The sequence below is a fragment of the Dromiciops gliroides genome, chromosome 2, assembly GCF_019393635.1.
Source record: "Dromiciops gliroides isolate mDroGli1 chromosome 2, mDroGli1.pri, whole genome shotgun sequence".
In the NCBI taxonomy this organism is placed as follows: Eukaryota; Metazoa; Chordata; class Mammalia; order Microbiotheria; family Microbiotheriidae; genus Dromiciops; species Dromiciops gliroides.
In genome coordinates, this window is record NC_057862.1 from 3,729,835 (window position 1) to 3,753,972 (window position 24,138).

Below are 24,138 nucleotides of genomic sequence, written 5' to 3' on the forward strand. Positions count from 1 at the left end.
CCTGCTCAAGGCATATCTCTGAAACACCCAACATGACCCTGGATCGATCATCATTTTGTGGAATTTTGAAGTGGGACAGGCATACCAAGTTCTTGCATGCTTCCTGGGAAAGACAACAATGGCAGTGGAGAGAAAGCCTGCAAGTCCAGTGTTAAAAGGCACAGAGGGTGCAGGCTGAATGGACACAGAAAATATGAAGACAACTGGTAAAAGGTGTGGGGTGTACAGGGGCAGACAGCATGGGGATGGGGAATAGGGTGGCAAAGGAAGGCAGGGAGTGAGAGGAGGAGGAATCGAGCATCACTCATGCAACCATAGATTAAACTTGGTAATATTCAACAGCATGGCCCCAGAATGGAGGTAGAAGAGAGCTCAGGGGCAGGAGTTTGGTATCTTGTTTTATAGGGTTTTTGGGGGGACAGACTAACTCAGGGTTAGTTCATTAAAATAGCCAAATCATATCAAAGTTTTTGACAAAACTTTAAAATGAACATATTCCTGTCATCTCAGAGTTATCAACACTATGGTGTTCTTCGGGTTTTGCTGTGAATGTCGGGAGCTTACCTGAGGTTTATATATCACAGCGGGGCACCAGGTGGTGCAGCAGATAGAGTGATAGGTTCTTATTGTTGTTGTTGTCTGTCCTTCCTTCTCAAAGAGGACTATGACATTGGGGAGAGGATGTCATGACTTTCAGTGAATGGGATTTAAGCAAGGCAGGACTATGCAAATTCAATAGCCTCACTCTCTCCGGAGCCATCTGGGTCCAGAGGCAAGATATAGATCAGGAAGACTGGAGATGGTCCCTGCATGTTTGAGGCGATTGAGTTAAGTGACTTGCCCAGGGTCACACAGCTAATAGTGTCATGTGTCTGAGTCCAGATTTGAAGTAGGGTCCTCCTGACTCCAGGACTGATGCTCTATCCACTGTGCCACCTACCTGACCAAAGTGATTGGGACTAATATCAGGAAGACTCATCTTCCTGGATTCAGGTGTGGCCTCAGACACTTAATAGCTGTGTGACCTTTGGTCTTCATTTCTTCATCTGTAAAATGAGCTGGAGTAGGGAATGGCAAACCACTCCAGTATCTCTGCCAAGAAAACCCCAAGTGGGGGGTCACAGAGAATCAGACATGAACGAAATGACTGAACAACAGAACAACAACATATCACACAACCAAAGACTGACGACAAAGCCGCGATGGCTTCTCCCCATTCAGCACATGTTCTCTGCTTTTGGTTTGGGGTGAAGGTGGGGTACGGATTGTAAGTGATGCTTCTCTGATCTTGGGGATGGTTCCTATGTGGCTGCTAAGCTCCCCTTTGAAGCTTACTTTCTACTCTTGCTACTTTATCCTGGCTCCTTATAAACTTACTAAATGGGCTAGAAGGAGGTGGTGGTCAGGGGGACGAGGACAAGATACTCCCCTATCAATTCTGCATCAAAATCCTTCCCATACAGTTGGTTTCTGGGGCTGGGGAGGGGAATCTGAAGGAGCACATTCCAACTAACATGCGAATCAGGTCTATTAAGATGCACTAAGGGAAATCAATTCTGGAACCCCAGCACCCCCCTCCCTGAGGGTTGTGGGAAACCTGAGGTGAAGATAAACAGAGAGGAGACTCCCTCACTCAGCACAGTAACTCTCCATCTCCCCGGCGTCGGTGCATTTCATATCCTGTGGCCCTCCAAGCTCAGACTCCTTCTGGGGACACTTAGCAGCCATGACTGCTGCCATACAGAATCCTGGACTGAGATTCAGGAGGGAAGGGATGTGTGAGGCCACAGGAGCCACCTTCCTCCTTGCTGAGCAGAGAAGACTTAGGCCCAAAGAGATGGAGCAGCTTTCCCGTTGTCCCATAGGCCCTAAGTGGCCCAAGCTGTGCAGGTCTGGCCAATAGCGTGTCTTAAAGAGCTGACCTCCAGCGTTCTGAGTGTTTTCATGTGAAGGGCAATGAGAAATGTGTCCTGCTTGGGCCTCTGCTGTAGAGCCTGGAGAGGCCGATCCAAGCTTGATGTCAGGAGGAGCTGCTGCAGAGCCAGAGCAGGCCCCTTTGTGGCCTGGACAGCCGAGGAAGGTGGAGGGCGGGCCTCCTCTTTGGCAGTTTGTCAGGTGTTGTGAGCGGGACATTTTAGGTAAGTGTTGGATAAGCTGGAAGGACTTTTGCGGTCCTCTTCTCCCTGACATCCAGGGATCCCATGAAGTCAGCACAAGCTCCCTGGAGCAGGGAAGCTGCTGGCTTGGGCAGAGCCAAAGGTTCCCGTGGGAGCTGCCCCTGCACTGACCAAGTTTTGTTTAGGCTCCATTGATGGCCACAGGAGAGCTTCCTGACCTCAATTATCAGTGCGGTTATTGGGAAAACTGCCCGATACTTCCTCTTTCTGTCTAGGGAGAGTTTCACCATCAGCATTATAGGTGTGTCTGAGCAAAGCATCCTTAAACAAAGCAAAGCTATCAGTCCTCAGGAGAGCTGGGATTGGAGACTATTCCCTGGAGAGGGCCAGACTTCCACAAACAAAGGTGGTCTTAAAAGAAGAGAGATCTGAAACTTTCCCTTGATGTTCCTGCTGCTCTTGCCCCTACCTGACTGCCTAGAGGGAATGTCATTCTTGTCCTGGACAAGAAAATCCTTTCCCTTGGTCCTTGTAATTCATAAGTGCTGGAGACATGGCAGTCTGCCCCAGGAAGACAGGGGCCTGGGTAGGTCAAGGATAGAGCAGACCAGAGGCCAGAGGAAAATGATAAGGATGGAAAACCAGGAGTCAGGACGCACTCCCACTCCACCCCCAACTTTCCTGAATTGTTCCAGGGCACTTGGGGATTTCTATAATTAGCATCTGGGAACTGTTCTTGTGAAATATTTGGAGAGCAGAGTGCAGAACCAAGAGGACTCTAGGTTAGGGGCAAAGGGCCCTCAGCTCATTAGGGGCAAGCACCCACCACTGTAGAGATGGGAGTCTATCAGAACAGAGATGTGCCAGCCAGAGCAGGGGACATGCTATTTGACCAGCATCAGTGCCACGATCCAAATCCTGTCCCACTCTGAGGTTTGGATGGTTGGCTTATCTAGGCTCCTGTCCTTCCACCCAGTGGATCCTCCTGATTGGACCTCCCAAACTGGTGCACTGACTGATATTTTAACTTTTACCCTGTGCCTAAATGTTCTTTGGTGCCAGTTCTTGGCTCCGACTCTCTACAAGTCCCTTTCTGGGAGGTTCCTGCTTTGTTTTGGCAACTTAGGTGAATTAAAATGTCAGCTAGACTGAAACCTTTTGGTAACACACACAATTCTTCTAAGGGACATAACTCTTCACCTTAATTAACAATAATTTTTGACCAATGACCATAAAAATCATCCCCAAGTAGGGAGAGCATGTACACCCTTTTATTAACATTCTTCTAATAATTGCTGAAGGCGATGTAACAAAAGATATGAATAAAACCTTTTTTTTTGAAAAAGAACAACTAGTTACTGTGCTTTAGATGGAACATTTGAAAACATATGAAGCTGACTTTTAAAAACATTATTGATTTGCTAGCTTTTTAAAAATCTTGAACATGTTAACTTGTTCCCTAAATTTATTATATCAATTGATTCAAATTAATTGATTCCAGGGTATGGTTCTTCTCTTTTCAGGTTAGATAAAGGTGTGATGCAGGCAAAGAATTGTTTTTCTTGTTTGCAAAAATAAATAACAAACCTTTGAAATTACTACCTGCTGGGGGCAGCTAGGTGGCACAGTGGATAAAGAGCTGGCCCTGGATTCAGGAGGACCTGAGTTCAAACCCAGCCTTACTAGCTGTGTGACCCTAGGCAAATCATTTAACCCCCATTTCCCCTCAAAAAAACAAAAACAAAAAAACAAAATTAAATTACTGCCTGCAACTCAGTGTGAGGGATCGGGTCACCCAGTTCACTGTGTTCATTTCTTGCTTATGTAACCTGCTATTTTCACTCATAAACCTTAGGTTTGTATCAACAAGGGCCCTAAAGATTTCACCAGGATTCACAGCATAGCAATGTTAGAAACGCAGCTAACCACTCTTCGTGTTGCACAGCTTTAGTGTCAGCAGCTCAAGTGTGGGCAGCCCTAGTGTTGCTAGAAGGTCCCTGTTCAAAAGTCCCAAGCAGGCAGCAGTTGGTGAGTGAAGGCTTTATTCATCTTCGTGAAGATGGGCACTCTTCTGAATGTGCCGGAGAGTGCCCTGAAGTGAGGTCCCTCACCCCTATTTATACCCCTCAAGGGGTCCCCTTCGACTAATCACATTAAGGCCTTTGGATACCCCTCATTTACATTTCAGTTATTACAGTTGCTATTTTTACAGAATAACAGTAACAGCCTAAGAACCCATCAGGTGGTACCAGTTAACCAATCAGATTTTACAAACAACGATACCAGGCCTTTACCTATTCTGGGCAAGAGTGTGGGCCCCCCTCAGAACAATACTGTGTTAACATACATAACTCTTCAAGAAAGAAAACCTATCTTGGGTTTTGACCAATCAGATTGCTCTGTTTACCCACCAATCATATTGCAGCTTTAGGCCCCAACCCTATGCTGGAGTAAGAATGTCCCTGTTCCCCACTAAACAGTGCTTGTGTAAACATAACTTTTCAAAACAAAACTCCAGGGGCAGCTAGATGGCGCAGTGGATAGAGCACTGGCCCTGGATTCAGGAGTACCTGAGTTCAAATCCGGCCTCAGACACTTAGCACTTACTAGCTGTGTGACCCTGGGCAAGTCACTTAACCCCAATTGCCCTACTAAAAACAAAACAAAAAAACAAAACAAAACTCCAGTCAGGGCTTGAGCTCCAAGTCATGTGGGGATCACCTCGGGCACCTCAAGGTGAACACCCCCACAAAACCCAGGCCCTTCTTCTGCTTCTGTTCGAGCCTGAGCCAAGCGGCCCCCTGCTGGGAGGTTTTGGGGGGGGGGGCCATAAAGCTGTTGGCCTGAAACCACTCACTCTGTGCTTTTAGGGCTCTGAGAAGAATCCAGACATAGTCTTTTCTCTCAGCAATAACTGCCCCAATTAGCTCCTGACACTGCAGACCTCTTCTGCCTGGAGAGGCAGCTAATTGAGCCAAGAGTAAGGAGGGACAAGACCACCTCTGTCACATGGGGGTCATGAAAAGGAGTCTTTCAAAATAGAAAATGATGCTTATGTGGAAGCATCAAGTGATGGTGTGGTCATTCCAGGTCCAGCAGGTCAGTCCACCCAATCATCCTCCCTGTTCTTTCACAGGTTATCCCACCAGACATTGCAAACTGGAGACAAAGCAGAAAGTTTTGTTTTGTTTTGTTTTTTAATTATGTACTTAGACTAGTTAGCTCTAACTCAATAGGTTAGCGTGAGAAAATAATTATTAATAATGGATTTCTTGGGGGGATTCAGAAATCAGTTTCACTCCTTTCTCTCCCTCCTCCCCCCAACCCCTCCCTTGGCCTCCCACTCCAGAAAGTTCAGCTCTTGCTTGGGATAAACCCAAGAGAACAAAAGAAATGGAAACTGATTCTTTTGTCTAGCTTAGTGAACTGGTGGGATCAAACCACACCTAGATATTGGACTTGTCTTTGCCCTTCTGTGAGTGTCTTTTGAATACTCTTACCTTGTGTCATTGGTAGAGTTCATTTTAATTTAGAACACCCTCTAGTCATGTCAAACAGTGGAATTGAATGATGCTGACCAGTTAGGTTTGAGCAATGGATAACGATCCACCTCTATCAAAAGAGGATAAAACTCTTGACCATGCAAGGGTCCCACTCTTTCCCCTTTCCCTCGGCTTGGAATGTGCACTCTTCCTCTTATGACTATGTAGATATGAAGGCCTGAGACTATGAGAAGTTAGGGAGACAAACAGTTAATACTTTACTGATATATAATATTACATAATAATAAATGCTTACTGCCCAAACTAGTATAATAAACATTAATATATACCTAGCAATCAATTAATTTATAAAGTACAGTAGTAGCGATGATTTTAGACAACACATTTAATATCAGAGAATTTAGTGAGTCTCAGAAATTTTGTGAAATGTCCAAAATTATTTTGTAAGCAACAGAGTGATATTTGAAACCAGGATTTCACTTCAGGTCCAATACTTCTTTCCTGTTATGAGAAGAAAAAGCTGTATTTGAACTTATGTCTTCCTGACTCTAGGCCCAGTGTTCTTTGCACTGTGACACAAGCTGCCTCTCTAAGAATGAGAATATGAAAATAAGAATAAGAGAAATGCAATTAAAATAACTCAGAGATTCAGAATGGTCAGTATTCAAAGGGTTGTGGAAAGATGAACAGACTAATGTAAGGTTGATGCAGTTCCAAATGTGTATCACCACTTCAGAAAGCCATTTGGAATTACGTATGTTATTGCATTATTATTATTAATTATTATTATCATCTACATATCTATATCTAATCTATATGTATATGTACATCTATCTATCTATTTCTAAACCTTTCAAAAATTCCTACTTATTTTCTTCCATGCATTCTAGTTGAGTGTGTGTCCAGGATAGGTTTTTCTCTTTTGCTTTGCTTATAGATGTTTTAGTCATTCTCTTCTGGGTTTAGCACTTAAGCACCCCTGTCACTACAATACTTCTCTAAGGTGGGATTTTTTGTTGTTGTTTGTTTGCTCATTCTTCCAGCTACTTCCTAACTTTAGACTTTATGTGAGGGCCGAGCTCTGTAAATTTCAGGAAGCAATGTTTGGGATGGTTCTTTCGCTGCCTTCTTGGAACATTGAGTCATGTTGTGTCAGGTTTTTGGGGACAGACTTACAGTGCTCTCAGAGTTGTCCGATCCACTGCAAAGTCATATTGCTGTCTTGGTCTAAACTCTGAAAGCTCCAGACATAGATTTGAGTCTGAGGAAGAGTAGACTACTGCTGGACTCAAAGTCTATCAGAGCAGCATAATTGTAGGCTTGGCTTTGGGCTGGAGTTTCTACCCTGGTTATTTCTTTACAGGTTGGATTAGATGTAGGAAGCACTCTGCTCTTGAGGTGTGAGCCACACTACTTCTGTCCTAGACTTCTGTATTTCATCCTTTTTAAGTACATGGTTCATGGTTTCTCTACCTAAGAACTGCAATATCATACATGGCTCCTATTTTCAATGCTCCCTGGATCTGCCACCTAGAACTGAGTGGTGTTCTATGGTGTCCATTAGATCACAGTTAATTCTGTTCTCCATATTCTCTGTCTGCCAAGAAGAAGATTGAGAAAAACAACCTTTGTTATATTTGAATCATTGGGAAAATATAAGCCAATATGCATAGATGTTTGAACCTCTTATATAAAAATAAATGACTACATGTGATGCACCTTGAACATTCAAGGAAAATGGCTCAGGACTCAAATTTAAGAATGGGGAAGATATGTTCCCGAAATCCTGAGTGGAAGTGGGGTGAGTATCATGCAAGCAAATGGGAGTTAACCAAGGATGGATGAATGGATCTGAGTCCCAACTCTTCCCGTCATTGCTCATGAATCGTGGTTCCTTCACCTCCCTTTCCTGGACCTCAGTTGTCTATTTTGTCCAATGAGAGATGGAATGGTCTTGAAGAACCCTTCAGGCTCAAACTCTCTGGGGTTTAACCTCTTTGTCTTTAAAATGGGCAGAGAAAGTTGTCCTGCTGTGCGGGTTAATGAAGATAGCAACAGGACAAACGTGAGCATCTCCAGTAGGAGGAGCTCAGTGTCCAAGGCAGAAACACCAAAGTGGGACCTGTTGGGACCTCCTTTAGAGTGTGTAAATTCTTTCTGTGGTGCATGCCAGTGGCATTTACAGGGGCTGCTACTTGAGAGGAAGATGGTGCCTTTAGATTCATGATTGGCCAAGGTACCATAGGACCATACATCTCGATGTGGAGCAGAGGCCAGAGGCCATCTGGTTCCTACCCCACCTTTTACAGATGGGGAAACTGAGACTGAGACTTAATGTGGTTGAGTGAGTTGCCCAAGATGACATAGGTGGTAAGCAGCAGAGTCTGGAGTCAAGCTGGGGTCTGTTGATCCATCAGATCCCCAGTGTCACTGAGGGAGAGGGTGAAGCATTTTAGACAGGACTAAAGGACGGAAGGCCTCTTTCTACAAAGAGGGGAGAGATTACAGGACAGGCAGGCACGAGGGACCAGGCCTTTACAGAAGAAAGAACAAATAAAAGAAGTATCTTAGAAAAAGAACAAGGGCTTAAGCTGCAATCAGGGCTTTTCATGCTAAGTAGCTGTCAGAGTGATAGGAAGAGGAGCAGGCACGGACCTTAAAGATCATCTCGCCCCACTCACTCATTTTACACTTGGAGAAAGTGCAGTCAAGAGGGTCTTTACATTTTTTCAGGTTGTACATGTGCAATTATAGAAAACATTACCATATTAGTCATTTTATACCAGAAAACCCAAATAAAAGAAAAAAAATGTGAAAAGCAGCGTCCTTCAGTCTGTGTTCCCTCAATGTCACTCCAGGAGAGACTTCATGATCAGCCCCGAGCCCCACTGATGACTGCTGAGGGCATTTTGAGCCCAGTCCCCCATGTCAGGGATGGCACTCTTTTTATTCCTTCTGGCTGCCTCCACCTATTGATGACCCATTTGGCACAGAGGAATTGCGAGGCCCAACAGGAACACCTTCCTTATTAGACTCTTCGATCAAGGGCCTCTTCTCCCGCCCCTCTCCCTGTAAGCAGATGCTTCCTGGGCCTCAGAGGATTTTCTTTTAATCTCTGTTTTCTTGAAAGAGAAATATACATTAAACTTCTCTCAAAGATGGAATAGATGTCTTTCATGTGACTTGCAAATGAACCATTTGCCTTTGATAAAACCAAAGAGCCAAAAAGGAGCCTGGCATTCAGTCCCTCCCCCTCCTCCCCATGCTTCAGAAGAACAGGGCACCCTTAGTCCTGAACTGCCCTTTCCTTTTCCTGTGCATGGGAGCTGCATGTGGCATATCTCCTGCTTCCTAATTGTTTCACAGTCAGTCAACAAACATTGATAAAGCACTTATTATGTGCCAAGTACAGCTAGAGCTGTACTATGCTCTAGCAATAGCAAGAAGAAAAAAAATCCAAACCCAGAACAAAACAAAACAAACAAAACATCCATGCCCTCAAGGAGCTTGCTGTTTTGTTCCTGGTTCTAGAAGAGGACCATGGTATGGGCGAGGTGACGTCATGATCGGCAGTGAATTGGATTGAAGGGAGGCAGAGCTGTGCAGTCACCAGCCACCTCACTCTCTCCTCCAGAGCCCTCTGGGGCTAGTGGCACGATATAGAGCGGGACGACTGAAGATGGCTCCTTCAAGGAGCTTACACTTTATTAGGGAAGACTACATGACAATTCCTAGCTATTTACAAGGGGCAGTTTCAGGGTGGGAGATATTCACAGTTGGGGCTGGGATAGGAAAAGGCTCCTGAAGAAGCTGGTATTTGAGTGAAGGCTCCAAGGAAGCCAGAGAACCGAACAGGGAGGAGTGAGGAAGGAGAGTATCTGCTCGTGGGAGGCAGCCAGTCCACAGGATATGGAAGGCTGGAGGTTGTGGGTGAGGCCAGCAGTGCTGATTGTAGATGGCTCGGAGGGTAACAACACCTAAGAGGTCTGGCACAGGATCCAGGGCCCGACTGGGCAGATGATGTCAGAGTCAGTCTTTGGGGTGGTAGGGAACCACGGGAGTTTCCTGAATAACGTGGATGATACAGTCAGACTGGAGTTCCAGGAAAATCACTGGCCACTGTGTTGAGAATGGATGAGAGAAAGAATAAACAAGGCAGAGAGGACAGTATATGAATAAAAGGCCAAAATGGTGATCGAGGTATTCTCAGGGTGAGTGATGTGTGCCTGAGCCCTGTCAGTGGTCTCGTGATGGGAAAGAAGGTGATATGCACAGGCATGTACGCTGTGACTATGGGGATGGATAAGCTGGGGTGAGGGGAGAAATGACAAAACTTGATGATGGATTGGGTCAGTTTTTTTTACTTTGTATTCATTTATTTTTTATCTATCTATCTATCTATCTATCTATCTATCTATCTATCTATCTATCTATCTATCTATTCTTTGGTCGGGGCAATGAGGGTTAAGTGACTTGCCCAGAGTCACACAGCTAGTAAGTGTCAAGTGTCTGAGGCCGGATTTGAACTCAGGTCCTCCTGAATCCAGGGCTGGTGCTTTATCCACTGAGCTATCTAGCTGCCCCTTTACTTTATATGTAAATGCAACACCCGATCGAGGCTAATGGAGCCCAGCATACCAAGGCAAACAGTGTTTGAATTTAATTTATTTTTTGTTACATTTTAAATTTTGATCCATCTCCCTTCTTCCTATCCCCTCCCCCCCCCAAAAAAAGGATATTTTTCCATCAAGGGTAACCGGCCCCTCCCCCCAATTTAAGGATCTATCCATTTGAGGTTATATCTGCCATAAGTTAATCTGTATCATATACATCTGTTTCTGTCATGTGAATAGAACAGCTTGCTTCCTAAAAATAAAGACAATGCCCCAAAGATTGGTAGATTAAAAAACAAACAAACTGTCCATTAATTCCACCCTCCAGGAAGAGAATGGCTCTATTCATTTCATTAGATTTAAATGGGTAAATGAATCCATTAAGTAAGGGCTGCCTTTCCCTATGCAGGGTTGCTTTGCTAAGGGAAAAGATAAAACTGTGGGTGTGCATGAGTCATGATGTTAGTGGTCACTTAATAGGTAGAGAGTCACAGGGGGATATTTCTTCTTTCCCAAACCAATCCTTCCTTTTCCTTACAAAACTAAAGGAAATATAACAAGGATTCCCATTTAGAAAGTTCTTTTCTCTTTACAGAATGCTCCCTGATAAAGGCCCTGGAGGGGTTACTCTCCCCATTTTCAAAACTGGCATTCTGAGTGGTCCAGTAAGTTACCCAGAGGAACATAGCTCATTTGTGTAACAGCCTGGCCTTCAGCCAGCTAGGTGGGGGCAGCTGGGTGGTACAATGGATAGTGCTGGCCTTGGAGTTAGTAAGACCAGAGTTCAAATCCAATCCTAGGAACTTCCTACCTATTGTGGTAAAAAGTTTTTAACAGTTGGTTAGTGAAAACGGAAGTATGCCAGTTTTTGAAGGACCACCCTTTTGGGGAGGAGACCGATGGCTGTGCATGGGCTACGCACGCCAGTCCGGCTGCTAAGCACTCCACTTCCGGGGTGCAAGCTTAAAAGACAAGGAGAGAACAGAAGTGAGAGCTCTTTTCCTCTCTCCTTGTCCGATGACTGCGCTGACGGAGGTTGGACTCGGCCCGGCTAGCTGTAGCAGCACGTGCTTGACGTGGCTCTCCCCCTCAAAGGTGACCTTGGGTTTTTGGTGAGTTTTATACGGAACATAGACCAAACTTAGACTTAAGACTATTTGTTTGTATTTCTACTTTCCTATCCCTCTAATCAACATCACCTTGTAATTTCCAAACAATAAAAGCTCTAACTAGAGATCAGAAGCTTCTTCCATTTACTACTCTGGGAGATAAATAAGGGAAACAGTTAAAAGGGGAGGTTAATGCTCTAGTATCTATTTTAAATCTCACAGTTTGGCGACCACAAAGGGATCTTAAGGACCCTCACACTATGCATCCATGTGCAAGTCACTTAACCTCTGACATATAAAATGAGGAATCTAACAGCTCCTAGCTTGCAGGGTTGTTATGAGGATCAAGTGAGATGGTACTTGTGAAATGCTTAGCAGAAGTCCCGTTGTCTACACATTTCTTTCTCTGTCTCTCTGATCTAATAAGCTTCCTTTGACTCAGCTGTCATGTCTATGCTGACGGTTCCCAGACCTACACGTCGAGCCACTTATTTCTCTTATAAACTTAACATTTATACCTGGACCTCCCATAGATGTCTCAACCTTGACGTGTCCAAAACAAAACTCACAAACTGTTTTCCCCCTGAATTCATACCTAATTTCCTGATTGCTATTGGTGGGACCAACATCCTGCTGGTCATGATTCCTGCTCCCTTAGCCCACCTCCTCCACACAATAGTGACACTAATGTCAACTAGCACTTCTGTACTTCTTATCATGTACAAAGCACTTTACCTAAGCTAGCTCATTTCATTTTCAAAGCAACCCCATGAGGAGGCAGGAGCTGACTGAGACAGGATTCATCATGAGGCCATTCTGTGCCCAAGGCCAGGCATATCTGGAATAGGCCACTAGCGGCCAGTTACAAATCTTGTCAATTCCACCTCCTTCACATTTCTCCTACCCGGTGGTCCCTTTCCCTGACTCACACAGCCCCCAGGCCATTCTACTCCATTATTCCCCTTCACTTGGAGAATTACAAGTCGGCTTTTTAGTCTCCTTACCTCCCAGTCCATTCTGCTTTCAACCATTAAAATATTTTTCCCAAGACACAGGTCTGAAACTCCAGTGGCTCCCTATCACCTTCACGATCAAATACAAAATGCTGTTTGGCACTCACAGTGTCTTGTAACCCAGCCACCTCCTACCTTTCCTTCTTATACCTTATGTCCTGTCACATACTCTTTGATCCACTGTCACTGGCCTCCTGTCCCTTCCACAAACCATCCTCTCCACCTCTGATTGCCCAGAATACTCTTTGGCTATCAGAAAGGCCTCGGTTGCTCTCCCTCCCCGACTCAGACCACTGACTTCCCTGACTTTGCTTAAATTCCAGCTAAAATCTCATCTTCTACAGGAACCCTTTTCCAACCTCTCTTCATTCTAGTGCCTTGTTGTTGTTCAGTCACGCCCAACTTTCCGTGACCCCATTTGGGGTTTTCTTGGCTATTTCCTTCTCCACCTCATTGTACAGATGAGGAAACTGAGGCAAGGTAAAAGGTTAAGTGACTTGCCCAAGGTCACACAGTTAGTCACTGTCTGAGGCTCGATTTCAGCTCATGAAAATAAGTCTTCCTGACTCCAGGTGTGTTGCTCTATCCACTGAACCACCTAGCAACCTGTAATTCTAGTTCCTTCCCTCTGTTAATTATTGGGAGTGTATGAGTTTACTAACACCTCCAGTGTGAGGGCTTGCCAAGCCTTTTTCAGAATTGCTCATCGACTTATGGTGTCTACCCAGCACTAAACTCTCACCTGTGACTTCAAGAAGCTGTACCCTGCACAGTGGTCACATTCTGATAAACCATCTTGGCAGATGGGCTAAACCAGTTTGAAATTTATTTCTATTCTCTTATTTTATTTTATTATTTTTTTTTTTTGCAAGGCAATGAGGGTTAAGTGACTTTCGCAGGGTCACACAGCTAGTAAGTGTCAAGTGTCTGAGCCAGGCGTTAAACTCAGGTCCTCCTGAATCCAGGGCCGGTGCATTATCCACTGCACCCCCTGGCCGCCCCAAACCAGTTTGAACTTAACCAGCAGCTCTCAAACCCATCAGTGGGTTGACAGGGAGGGGTATCTACTCCAAGCATGAGAAGACCCCCCCCCTGAAGAATGGGCCAATGGGTGCTTGTATACCAGGCCATTGCCATTCGCCTTGACTTTTGTCTTCCTGTTGGACTTTGATGACTCTAGAAGAGAGAGTGAGTCGGACACATTTGCACACCTCTGCCTCACAAGTCTAATTCACTCAGGAGTCACCCCGTGATGTCGTTGGTCCTTTTTGAGAATGAAGGAAAAATGACAATTTCCTGTGTATCCTGTATATAGACGGTTTATACACGTGTTTTTGCTTGTTGTCTCCCCCATCACACCCTGAGCTCCTTGAGGGCAGAGGCCACCTTTTGTCTCTGTTTCACCACCACTTGGCATAGTATCTTGACATTGTAGGTGATTAATTAATGCTGATTGATTTGAAGATTAATGAAATAAATTATCAAGGTCTCCATCCCAGACTGACTGAAGAAGAGTGGGGTGAATGGAAGACGGAATAGTAAGTTTGGGGATGTTTGCATTTGCCTAGGTGGAAGTGGTGTCCACACGGATGAAGTCCAGGCTCTTGGAAACATTGAGGGAAGGAAATGATGAACCACGCCTCTGAAGCCACAAGCCTTCTTTGTCTCCACTGCTGTCATCAGCCCCAAAATGAACGTTCATGACGGCCTATTTGCCTCCCCACAAAATCACCTTGTGAGCATTTCACATGTCTGGAGTGCAAGGTTTATCTGTATGTTTACATGTGGCCTCCCTCAGCAGGACATAAGAGCCTGGACGGCGTGGCTATTTTTCTTGCTGTCTCTGTATCTCCACTGCCTGGCAAAGACCCAGCCATACAGAGGTGTCAGAACCAATGCTTATTGAGTACAGGGTCAAACAGACCAATTCATGCTGATTGAAAAGTTGTTTGTCCCATTGCTCAAGGATCTCTCATGTGAGCGATGGCAAGTTGCTCTCCCCCATGCAGATGGCAGCCCCTCTATAGCCCAACAGACAGTAACCAGAGTGGTGGCAGCCAAATAGCGGTATATTGATCACTGGGTATCCATTTTGGCAAGAAGCCTCACTGTACTTTTCTAGATTGGTGTGGGAATAACATACAGTTCAAAGTCCAGAGAGGACAGAGTTTGGAATTTAGAGTAAAAAATTCCTAAGTTCAAATACTGCCTCAGATACTTTCTAGCTATGTGACCTTAGGTAAGTCACTTAGCATCTCTAAGCCTGTTTCCTCATTTGTTAAATGGGAATAATCACCTCACTTACCTTGTTGTGAGTCTCACATGATAGAATGTAATGAGCTTTACAATGCTCTGCAAATGTTACCTATTATTACCTGTGTGGGTCCAGGATTTGTGTTGGATGAGTAGAGATGCTCAGAGCCCAGGGACATCAGAATAACCCAAGGGAGAGTAAGAGGAAGGGCATGTCTATGAAGGGACATCCAATTTGAAGAGGTTGAAAAATAAAACAAAGAACCAAGTGCACACATGCACACACACACACACAGACACACAGACACACACACCCCTAGGGTGCCCTTGGGCATGTATTTGACCTCTATAGGCAAATGACAGCAAGATGTACAGAGAGCCTGAAGCCCTCTTCTAAGGCTATGGCCTCCAGTCCTCATACACTCATTCTGTGGTGCTTCTGACTTCCTTGTCCATCCTGGTTTGCCCCAGGAGGGCGTCAGGAGAAATTCATTAACACATTTAGAGATGACTTTTTTTTTTACTTTGAGTGAAGATAATGAAAGTTTTGGTAGCTGCTTCTAGCACTTGTGGCCTGCCATCCTCCCTGCATGACATCAGCAGGAGAAAATCCCCCTTAATCTCTTGCTAATATAATTAGTTTAATCATCTTGTTTTAAATGCATAATCCCATTACACTAAAATAGGCAATCAGTCGGCATGCTCAGCACAGCTTCTTAAAGCCCTTTCTTGGGTGATACCCCATGGTACCTCATGGCTGAGAACTCAGGGAGGAACAGCTCTGTTTCCAAGGACAGTTTCAAGCACCTGGGTTTATCAATGCAGCCGCCCCGCCTGACCAGGCAAAGATGGGAGTTACTCAGGCCACTGATTGCTACTGCCTTTGTCCTTCCTGACTGAAATGTTAGTCAGCAGAAGACAGAGGATCCTTAGAAGGTCCATGGAGGAATGGAGGTGATGGATGTTTGGGAAAATTTAACAAAAGTAAACAGGAAGGTTCAATTCAGGGAAGTTGGAGGGGGGGGTAAGACAGAGAGAGGGAGACAGACAGAGACAGAGAGGGGCAGAGAGAGAGAAAGAGACAGAGAGAGACAAAGACAGAGAAGAGACAAAGAGATACAGAGACAGAGAAAGACAGAGACAGAGACACAGAGAAGAGTGAGAGACAGGAGAGACAGAAAAAAAACAGGAGAGAGAGAGAGAGAGAGAGAGAGAGAGAGAGAGAGAGAATAGCTTTGTTCAAGCACATGGGAGCTTATTAGATAAAAAATGCCCTTCTCCCCAGACAAAAGAACAAGAGGAAACAGGTTTAAAGTCTAGCATGAAGGATTTTACCTCTGTTGGCATGGAGTGTTGGAATGTAAAGGTTACAAAGGCAGGAATGGATTGTACTGTACTGTGTGTGTGTGTGTGTGTGTGTGTGTGAAGTTCTGTGGGACCTCCTGCATTTATTGTGTGAAAATGAAAAGGTCAGCATTTTGCGGTTTCCTTGGGGTAGGGAAGATACTGAATTGATATTTTGATTACCTTATTAAATGAAAAAGAAGGCACAACTTGGGGTGGAGGCAGAGAGGGCCACCTATAGGAGGTTAGAGATGTGCTGAGACTGAGGGAGTCCAGGAGAATCAGAAGATGAAGGTGAGGGGGCTTAGACCCAGTTTCCTGCGGTAAAGAATTAATTGTTATTTGAGGGTTTTATGCCTCTGTGTGCACTGGCCTGGGGCTCTGCAAACCGCACGGTGCTCCACCCACTGGTTGTAGCCATTGCCAGGGCTCGGGCACCTCACCTCATCACCACTCCCGGAAGCCTACATGGGCCTGGCAAAATTATAATGATTGGAAGCCTAGTGAGGGCAGTCATGTGACTGTCAGAGCGGCCATCCCATTGGCTGGGGCTGTGTGCCATGTTTTCTAGGTTTTGGGAGAGGAGAATTGGGCATTCTAGGTGGAAGCTGATTCCTGGGCGGTGGTATTTTTCAGGTATTATAATTTCCCTTTCCCCATTTTATTTCCTTTCCCTTGATCTGTAACGATTGGAATGACGCTACCTGCTGGATACTTACTGTAGAAGAGTTCTGCCCATGAAGCGAAGGTCTTTGAGGGCAAGACCAGGAGTCTTTTCTTTGGCGGGAGGAAGTGGCGCAGACTAGTGGGAGGAGGAAGGAAGAGACTGGCGCTGACTCTGGGTCTCTTTCCTGAGGATGCTGGCGGAGAGCGGAGCTAGAAATGTGCTCTCCCTTTAATAGATAGGAATCTAGGCCTTTCTCTCTCTCTTTACCAAATTCTTATTCTCCTTAATAAATGCTTAAAAGTCTAACTCTTGCTAAAGCTTGTAATTGATTGGCGACCACTCATTATATATTTTAGACAGACTAGCTAGAATTTTAGCCCTTAACAGATCCTACTGATCCTGTTTGTGTGGTTTTTTTTAAAGTTCGTTCTTGTTAAAATAAATCTTGCTCTGTTTTGAGGGAGGCTGCCGGTTTCCTTCCTTGCCCCAATATCGAGGCGAGCCACTTAGCTAGCACTCCCCAATTAAAAATTGGTCCCCACACTGCCCAGGTCTCTTTGAATGACCATATGCTACCCTCGTGAAAACACAATCCTTAGGCAGGTACAGGGAGGAAGGGTCTCTATTCTGGGTGCTAAAAGTATTTATCTTTATGTTTTTGCACAGGATCTGCATCTCAGATGGAGAGCCGTCTCATGCCTCTGCTACCTGCTCAGGTCACCAGAGTCACTGCTGTGTCTACACCAGCAGTGACATTTATGACTGCCAACCTAATGGAGCAGGCATCCCCAGGTAGGCCAAGTTGGCTTTCCTAATCAGTTGTGAGTATGGGGTGTTTGGGTGACTTTACTCTCACAATGTTTTGGACCCTATCCCAAGCCCCACCCTCACCCAGTGCAGAGTTCCAGGTCAACCCTTCTACCTTTTAAAGCGCCATGGACCCTATGCGTTGGCCAAAGGGCTGTCAGCTAGCATGTCGGGCATGGTTTGGAATGGGTTTTATGAGCTCATGGGTATTTCCCCTCCCCAGTCCCTGTGCTAGTAAATTTCACAGGTGCATTACAACTCTTTTCACACCTGTGTCTCTGCAGTTGCACAGATTGATTTCTTTTGGGGGGGATCTGATGTCACATGGCTCTATGATGGTTTCTTTTACTGAGTATCTTTCAAGCTGCCTGCCTTGAGACAGAGAGTAAATCATGGAGTCTACTTTCTGAGAATATTAACATAACCTTGAAAACCTAGCTGAAGAATTTTGCATTTGAATTTCCCCATAGCCCACCATCATCATAAATGCCTTCATCATATCCCCCAGAGTGAGGAAGATGCTTTCTAGTAGTGACTTGGGCAGTCCAGGGATGCTTGGCCAAAGGCTGTGCCCTTGTATTTGTGCACATGACTGTGAGTGGAGAGTCAGACAGGGATAGGATCTAGTTAAGTAGGCAGAGTGCAGGACTTAAGAGTCAGGGGACACGAGTCTCAATTCCCAACTCCTCAATATCTCAAGTCCATTTCTTCCTTGATACAATGAGACTTGCTTTCTTCATCTGTAAAATGATGAAGCAAGCCTAGATGATTTAAAAAATATATATTTTATTTATTTCATTAAATTTTCCCAATTACAAATAAACTTTTTAGCAATCTTTTTTAAAATATCAAGTTTAAAAATATTTCCTTTCCCGTTGATTCTCTCCTCTCCTTGAGAAGCCAAACAATTTTATATCAATCATACAGGTGAAGTCATGCAAAACATATTTCCATATTAGCTGTGTTGAGAAAGAAAACACAGACAAAATAAAAGAATAAAAATAAAGAGAGTAAAGAAGTATGCTTCAATCTGCATTCAGTTCTCTCTCTAGAAGTAGAGGGCATTTTTCATAATGGAGCCTTTGGAATTGTCTTGGGTCATTGTCTTCATCAGAGTAACTAAGTCTTTCTCAGTGGATCATCATTATAACATTGCAGTTATAATGTCCAATGTTTCCTGGTTCTGCTCACTTTACTGTGCTTGAATGTCTTCCCAGGTTTCTGTGATATCATTCTGCTCATCATTTCCAATAGCACAATCTTTTTCCATCACAATCATGTAATACAGCTTGTTCAGCCATTCCCAATTGATAGGTGTCACTTAGGTTTTCAGTTCTTTGCTGACACAAAAAAGAACTGCTATAAATATTTTGGTATAAACAGATCTTTTTTCCTCTTTGATCTTTTTGGGATACCGGCCTAGTTTTGGCATCGCTGTGTCAAATGGTTTGCACAGCTTTTTAGCCTTTTGGGCTGAGTTCCAAATTATTCTCAAGGATGGTTGGACTAGTTCACAACTCCTATTTTCTCCATTTGTCATTTTCTTTTTCTTTCATCTTAACCAGTCTCATAAGTTGCTTTAATATAGAGTTATTTTAATTTGCATTTCTCTAATTAGTAGTTATTTAGAGGATTATTTCATGTGACTATTAACAGCTTCATTTTCTTTTTCTGAAAACTGCTTGTTCATATCCTTTGACCATTTATCAACTGGGGAATGGCTCTTATTTTTATAAATTAGGTTTGGTTCACTATATATTTGAAAAATGAGGCCTTTGTCAGAGAAACTTGCTATAAATTTTACCCTAGTTTTCTGCTTTCTTTCTAATCTTAGATGCATTAGTTTTATTTGTGCAAAAGCTTTTTAACTTCATGTAATCAAAATCACCCATTTTCTATCCTGTAATGCTCTATTGCTTCATTTCTGTCTCTTGTTTGGTCATAAACTCTTTCATTATCCATAGATCTAACAAATACATTTTCCCATATTCCCCTAATTCATGTATGATAGTACTCTTCATGTCTAAATTCTTTGTCTATTCCGGACCTTATCTTGGCATAAAGTATGAGTTATTCACGTAAGTCTAGTTTCTGCCAAATTGCTTTCCAGTTTTCCCAGCAATTTTTGTTAAATGCTGAGTTCTTATTCCTAACGTTTGGATCTATGGATTTATCAAACACTATGTTACTATGGTCATTTACCACTGTGTATTGCGTACCTATTCTATTCCACTGATTCACTACTCTATTTTTTTAGCCAGTCCCAGATTGTTTTAATGTGACCACTTTGTCATAGAGTTTGAAATCAGGAACTATTAAACTACTTTCCTTAATACTATTTCCTTCACTGATTGATACAATATTCTTGATCCTTTGTTCTTCCAGAAGAATATGTTCCTCTGTTTTCTCGGTCTCTAAAAAAATTCCTTGGTAATTTGATCCCAAATTATTTCTAAGATCTATTTGAGATCCATTCCCCTTTCAGGAATCCTAAGACATGATCCCTTAACATAGGCCCTAGACAGATCAGGGAATTATGTTCTGTGTCCCACTTTCTATCTTCTCTACATGACCTCCCTAGACTATCTTATAGTGTTGTTATTGTTGTTGCTGTCCAGTCGTGTTTCAGTTGGCTCCTACTCTTTCTGATCCCATTTGGGGTTTTCTTGGCAAAGATACTGGACTGGTTTGCCATTTCATTCTCTAGTTCATTTTATAGATAAGGAAACTAAGCAAATACGGTTAAATGACTTTACCAGGGTCAAACAGCTAGTTAGTGTCTGAGGCCAAATTTGAACTCAGCAAGATGGCTTTTCTGACTCTAGGTCAAACACTGTATCTACTGAGTCACCTATCTGTCTCCTATAAGTGTTGTTGTGCTGCTTCCTAGAGGTTCCTTTGAGGACAGTAACATCTTTTAATAAATAGAGTAAAAACGAAATTTAATCCCAAGGTAGGACAAAGGATGAAATGAGAAGCCTGGGAATGCAATTGAATTAAACCTCATTTGACTTGGTTAAAGAAGCTATTAACTCTGAGGACAAATAAATAGGAGGAGAGAGTAAAATAACAGACCCCAATAAAAACTATCTCTATTTCCTAGGAAAATTTAAGTCATGTAAATGAAGACAATGAGACAAAAGAAGAGTTAAATTGTCGTCCATCAAAATCTTCATCTTAACTCCATGTAGAGAGATTCAGAAGTCAAGAGCAATGCTAGCCTAGAACAGAAACTCCCTTGGAATGTCTTCTATAACAGTTAAAAGGGAAGTCAGTGAAGTTACTGAACAATATGGATAAGTGACACACTAAAAAAATGTGAGTGTTCAAGGAAGTAACTTGAAGGAGGTTAATAAATAGAAGCTGGCAAAGTTCTGCTAAGATCTCTATTGGTAACAGTCTCATCACCACATATGGATCCTAATACCATATTCCAGAAACTGTTGCAGGAAGTAGAAATAGACTAAAGGAAATGTCTTTTAAAAAATATTGATGGGGCAGCTCGGTGGCACAGTGGGTAGAGCACTGGCCCTGGAGTCAGGAGTACCTGAGTTCAAATCCAGCCTCAGACACTTAACACTTACTAGCTGTGTGACCCTGGGCAAGTCACTTAACCCTAATTGCCTCACTAAAAAACCAAAACAAAACAAAACAAAAACGATTGACAACAAACAACAATAATAGCAACTGGACCAAATCATGTGGAGACGAAGGAAGGATGGCTTTGGAGGTGACACAGTTAGGGGTAATGAAGTCAGATTTCAATGTGGTCTCAGTCGTGTCACTTGACCCAGAGCATCTTCACCCATATATCTCCTATTAGATATGAGGCAAGTTACTTATTTTTCCTGAACTCAGGTTTCCTCATCTGTGAAGTGAGGGGTTTGGAACAACTGACCTCTGGGGACCCTTCTAAGTTTAAATCCATGATAGAATGTGGTCAGTGTGCCAGCTCGTCCCCCTGTCCATGAATAATCATGCCCATCATAGTTTATCTAACAGGGGATCATCTTCACTTTTCTGGAAGTCCTCAGGGAAGAGAATTAATTACCTCCTCGGGAAGATTGTGCTTTTGGATCCTTTTAACTGTTACAAAGGTCTTCCTTATAGCCAGCCTGTATCTGCTTTATTATAACATTGCTGACTCACAGTGGAAAACATCACAGAAGAATTTAGTATGATTCCCATGCATGTGGATGCATGTGGATGTATGTGTGTGTGTGTGGATTCTCACTACAACATATCTGCCAAATGGTCATCAAGCCTCTACTTGAATATCTTTCATCTATATTTGGGGGGGGGGGGTAGTAGAATGACCAAAATTTAAAAGTCAGGGCATTCCAGTTTGGAAAAGTTCTAATCTTAAGATGTTTTCATCTTTCCCCCTCTCTTTTTAAAATTGACATCTTCCTTCTATTTATTTTCTTTTTCTTCTCTCTCTCTCTTTGGCAATGTACTCATCCTTTCTTCAGCACTCTTTATTATATTCCTCTGCAGCTAAATAGAATAAATTCGTGAGGTTATCTTCATTTTTCTACCTACTTAGATATTTTTCTTTGATGTGCTCTGGCCATAAGGCCTAACTTAATGCAGCCTAAGAAGCTCAGGTTCACTATGTGTGCCACCATATTACACTATCTCTTAATATGATGCTGGCATTCCCTTAAAACCCTCCATTATCATTGGAAAATGTGCTGTCTGACTGCGGATGCCCCTCTCTAAACTGGTTGGTTGATTGAACCTTGTTACACAGGCATTTTCTGAGGCAGCCTCATTCCTCTTGCCTGGAAGGGTCTGTTTGAATCTTGGGTTTTGCATCCTTTGGCTAACTTTTTGTAATCAGAAAAAAAAGTAGACATGCTACCTGTGTCTTCATCCAAATGATTGATAAAAGATATTATAGAGCACAACATACATTTCTGGTCCCTGGAACACTACACTGGATTCCTCTCTCCACATTCATCATAAAACATCACTGAGTATGATTCGGAACCATCCATTCACATAATTCTGAAAACAATTTTTCATATATCTAAACAACAAGACTCCACATCATCCTTAAGAACTCAATAGGCATTAAGAAATGGTTTGCTAAAATTTGGCTAAATTTTGTCTATAACATTTTGAGAATTTTGAAGAGCCCATTTTTAAAATGTTTGCAAAAGGGGCAGCTAGGTGGTGCAGTGAATAGAGCACCGGCCCTGGATTCAGGAGGACCTGAGTTCAAATCCAGCCTCAGACATTTTACACACTCACTAGCTGTGTGACCCTGGGCAAGTCACTTAACCCCAATTGCCTTACCAAAAAAAAAAAAAATGTTTGCAAAAGGGAAAAATCCAAGTTGTTAGAAAAAAAGGTTTTAATCAATATTGTTATATCTAAAAGGAAATCAAGCAAGTACAAAATTGTATTTTACAGTAATTTAGCAAGAGAAGTAGGTTTTTTCTTTTTCTTTTCTTTTCTCTTTTTTGCGGGGCAATGGGGGTTAAGTGACTTGCCCAAGGTCACACAGCTAGTAAGTGTCTGAGGCCGGATTTGAACTCAGGTACTCCTGAATCCAGGGCCGGTGCTTCTTCCACTGTGTTACCTAGCTGCCCCAGTAGTTTTTTTTCAACGACTCTTTCATTATAAAATTTTTATGAGCATAAAATATGTACATTGACAGAACATATTGACATATGCCAAGATCAAGGACTATGTCCATCATAGAAGCCAAATGGAAAAGGCTTTCCCCGTAGACACAAAGACAAGGGACAAAGGCTCCCATTCATTTTCCACAGATATCCATAAAAGATCAAGCAGTGCTTTGCATATTAAGTCCACTCTCCGGATAAAGTTATATATTAGAGTTTTAGAAAATAAGAAGGCAGTCAAGGGCATTATCAGTGCTGTTGATGGGGATACCCAGATCAGTGCAATCACAGGCCCATCAAATTCTTCATAATGCCACAGGTGGTTTTTCTCCCATCCCCCAACTGAAGCAATGATGCTTAAGGAAATGCTGTCTACTTCCATTTAATAGCCAAAGGTACAAAGCATAAGTAACATCTTTAGGGATTCAACATTGAATTTTTATGCACTTCAAACAGCTGCAGTAGTTACCTTAAGCACTTTATAAACACTCACTATCATCATTGTTGTTGTCATCGTAATTATTATCACTGTAATTGTTATTATTAGTTTATCAAGGCAATGTGTAATTTTGTAAATATTCATTTATTTAATTTACATTGTCAGTTTTATTGGCACATAATTGAGCAAAAATAAACTAATAATTGTTTTAATGTCAAGTTGATTGGTTGTGCATTTGACCTCTTCATTTTTGAAACTAGAAATTTAGTCTTTTGCTTTCTTTTAAAAAATAAATTATTCAATGAATTATTGATTTTATTGTGATTTCCAAAAAACCCCAACAAACAAAAACAAAAAAGAAAAACAAACTCCTTGTTTCATTTATTAGTGCAATTTTATTTTCACTGGTTTTATTTATTAGTGCAATTTTATTAATTTATCCTTTGATTTCCAGGATGTTTAATTGGGAATTTTAATTTTGTTGTTTTTCTTTTTCTTCCTTTCTTTTTTTTTTCTTTTACATTTCCACACCTCATTCATTGAACTACTTTTTAATTTCTTGATGTAGCAATTTAGAGATATTAATTTTCTGCTAAGTATTGCTTTGGTTGTATCCCACATATTTTGATATGTTTTCTCA

At 42.8% G+C, this 24,138-nt stretch overlaps 1 protein-coding gene across 1 annotated transcript in view; it reads left to right on the forward strand.

Moving 5' to 3' along the window:
- The window catches only part of TCERG1L (transcription elongation regulator 1 like), a 358,337-nt gene that overhangs the window by 215,105 nt on the left and 119,094 nt on the right, over positions 1-24,138 (forward strand). The window contains exon 5 of the mRNA XM_043985929.1: positions 17,286-17,411. Within this exon, the coding sequence (XP_043841864.1) occupies positions 17,286-17,411 (126 nt within the window). The remainder of the gene's footprint in view (positions 1-17,285; positions 17,412-24,138) is intronic.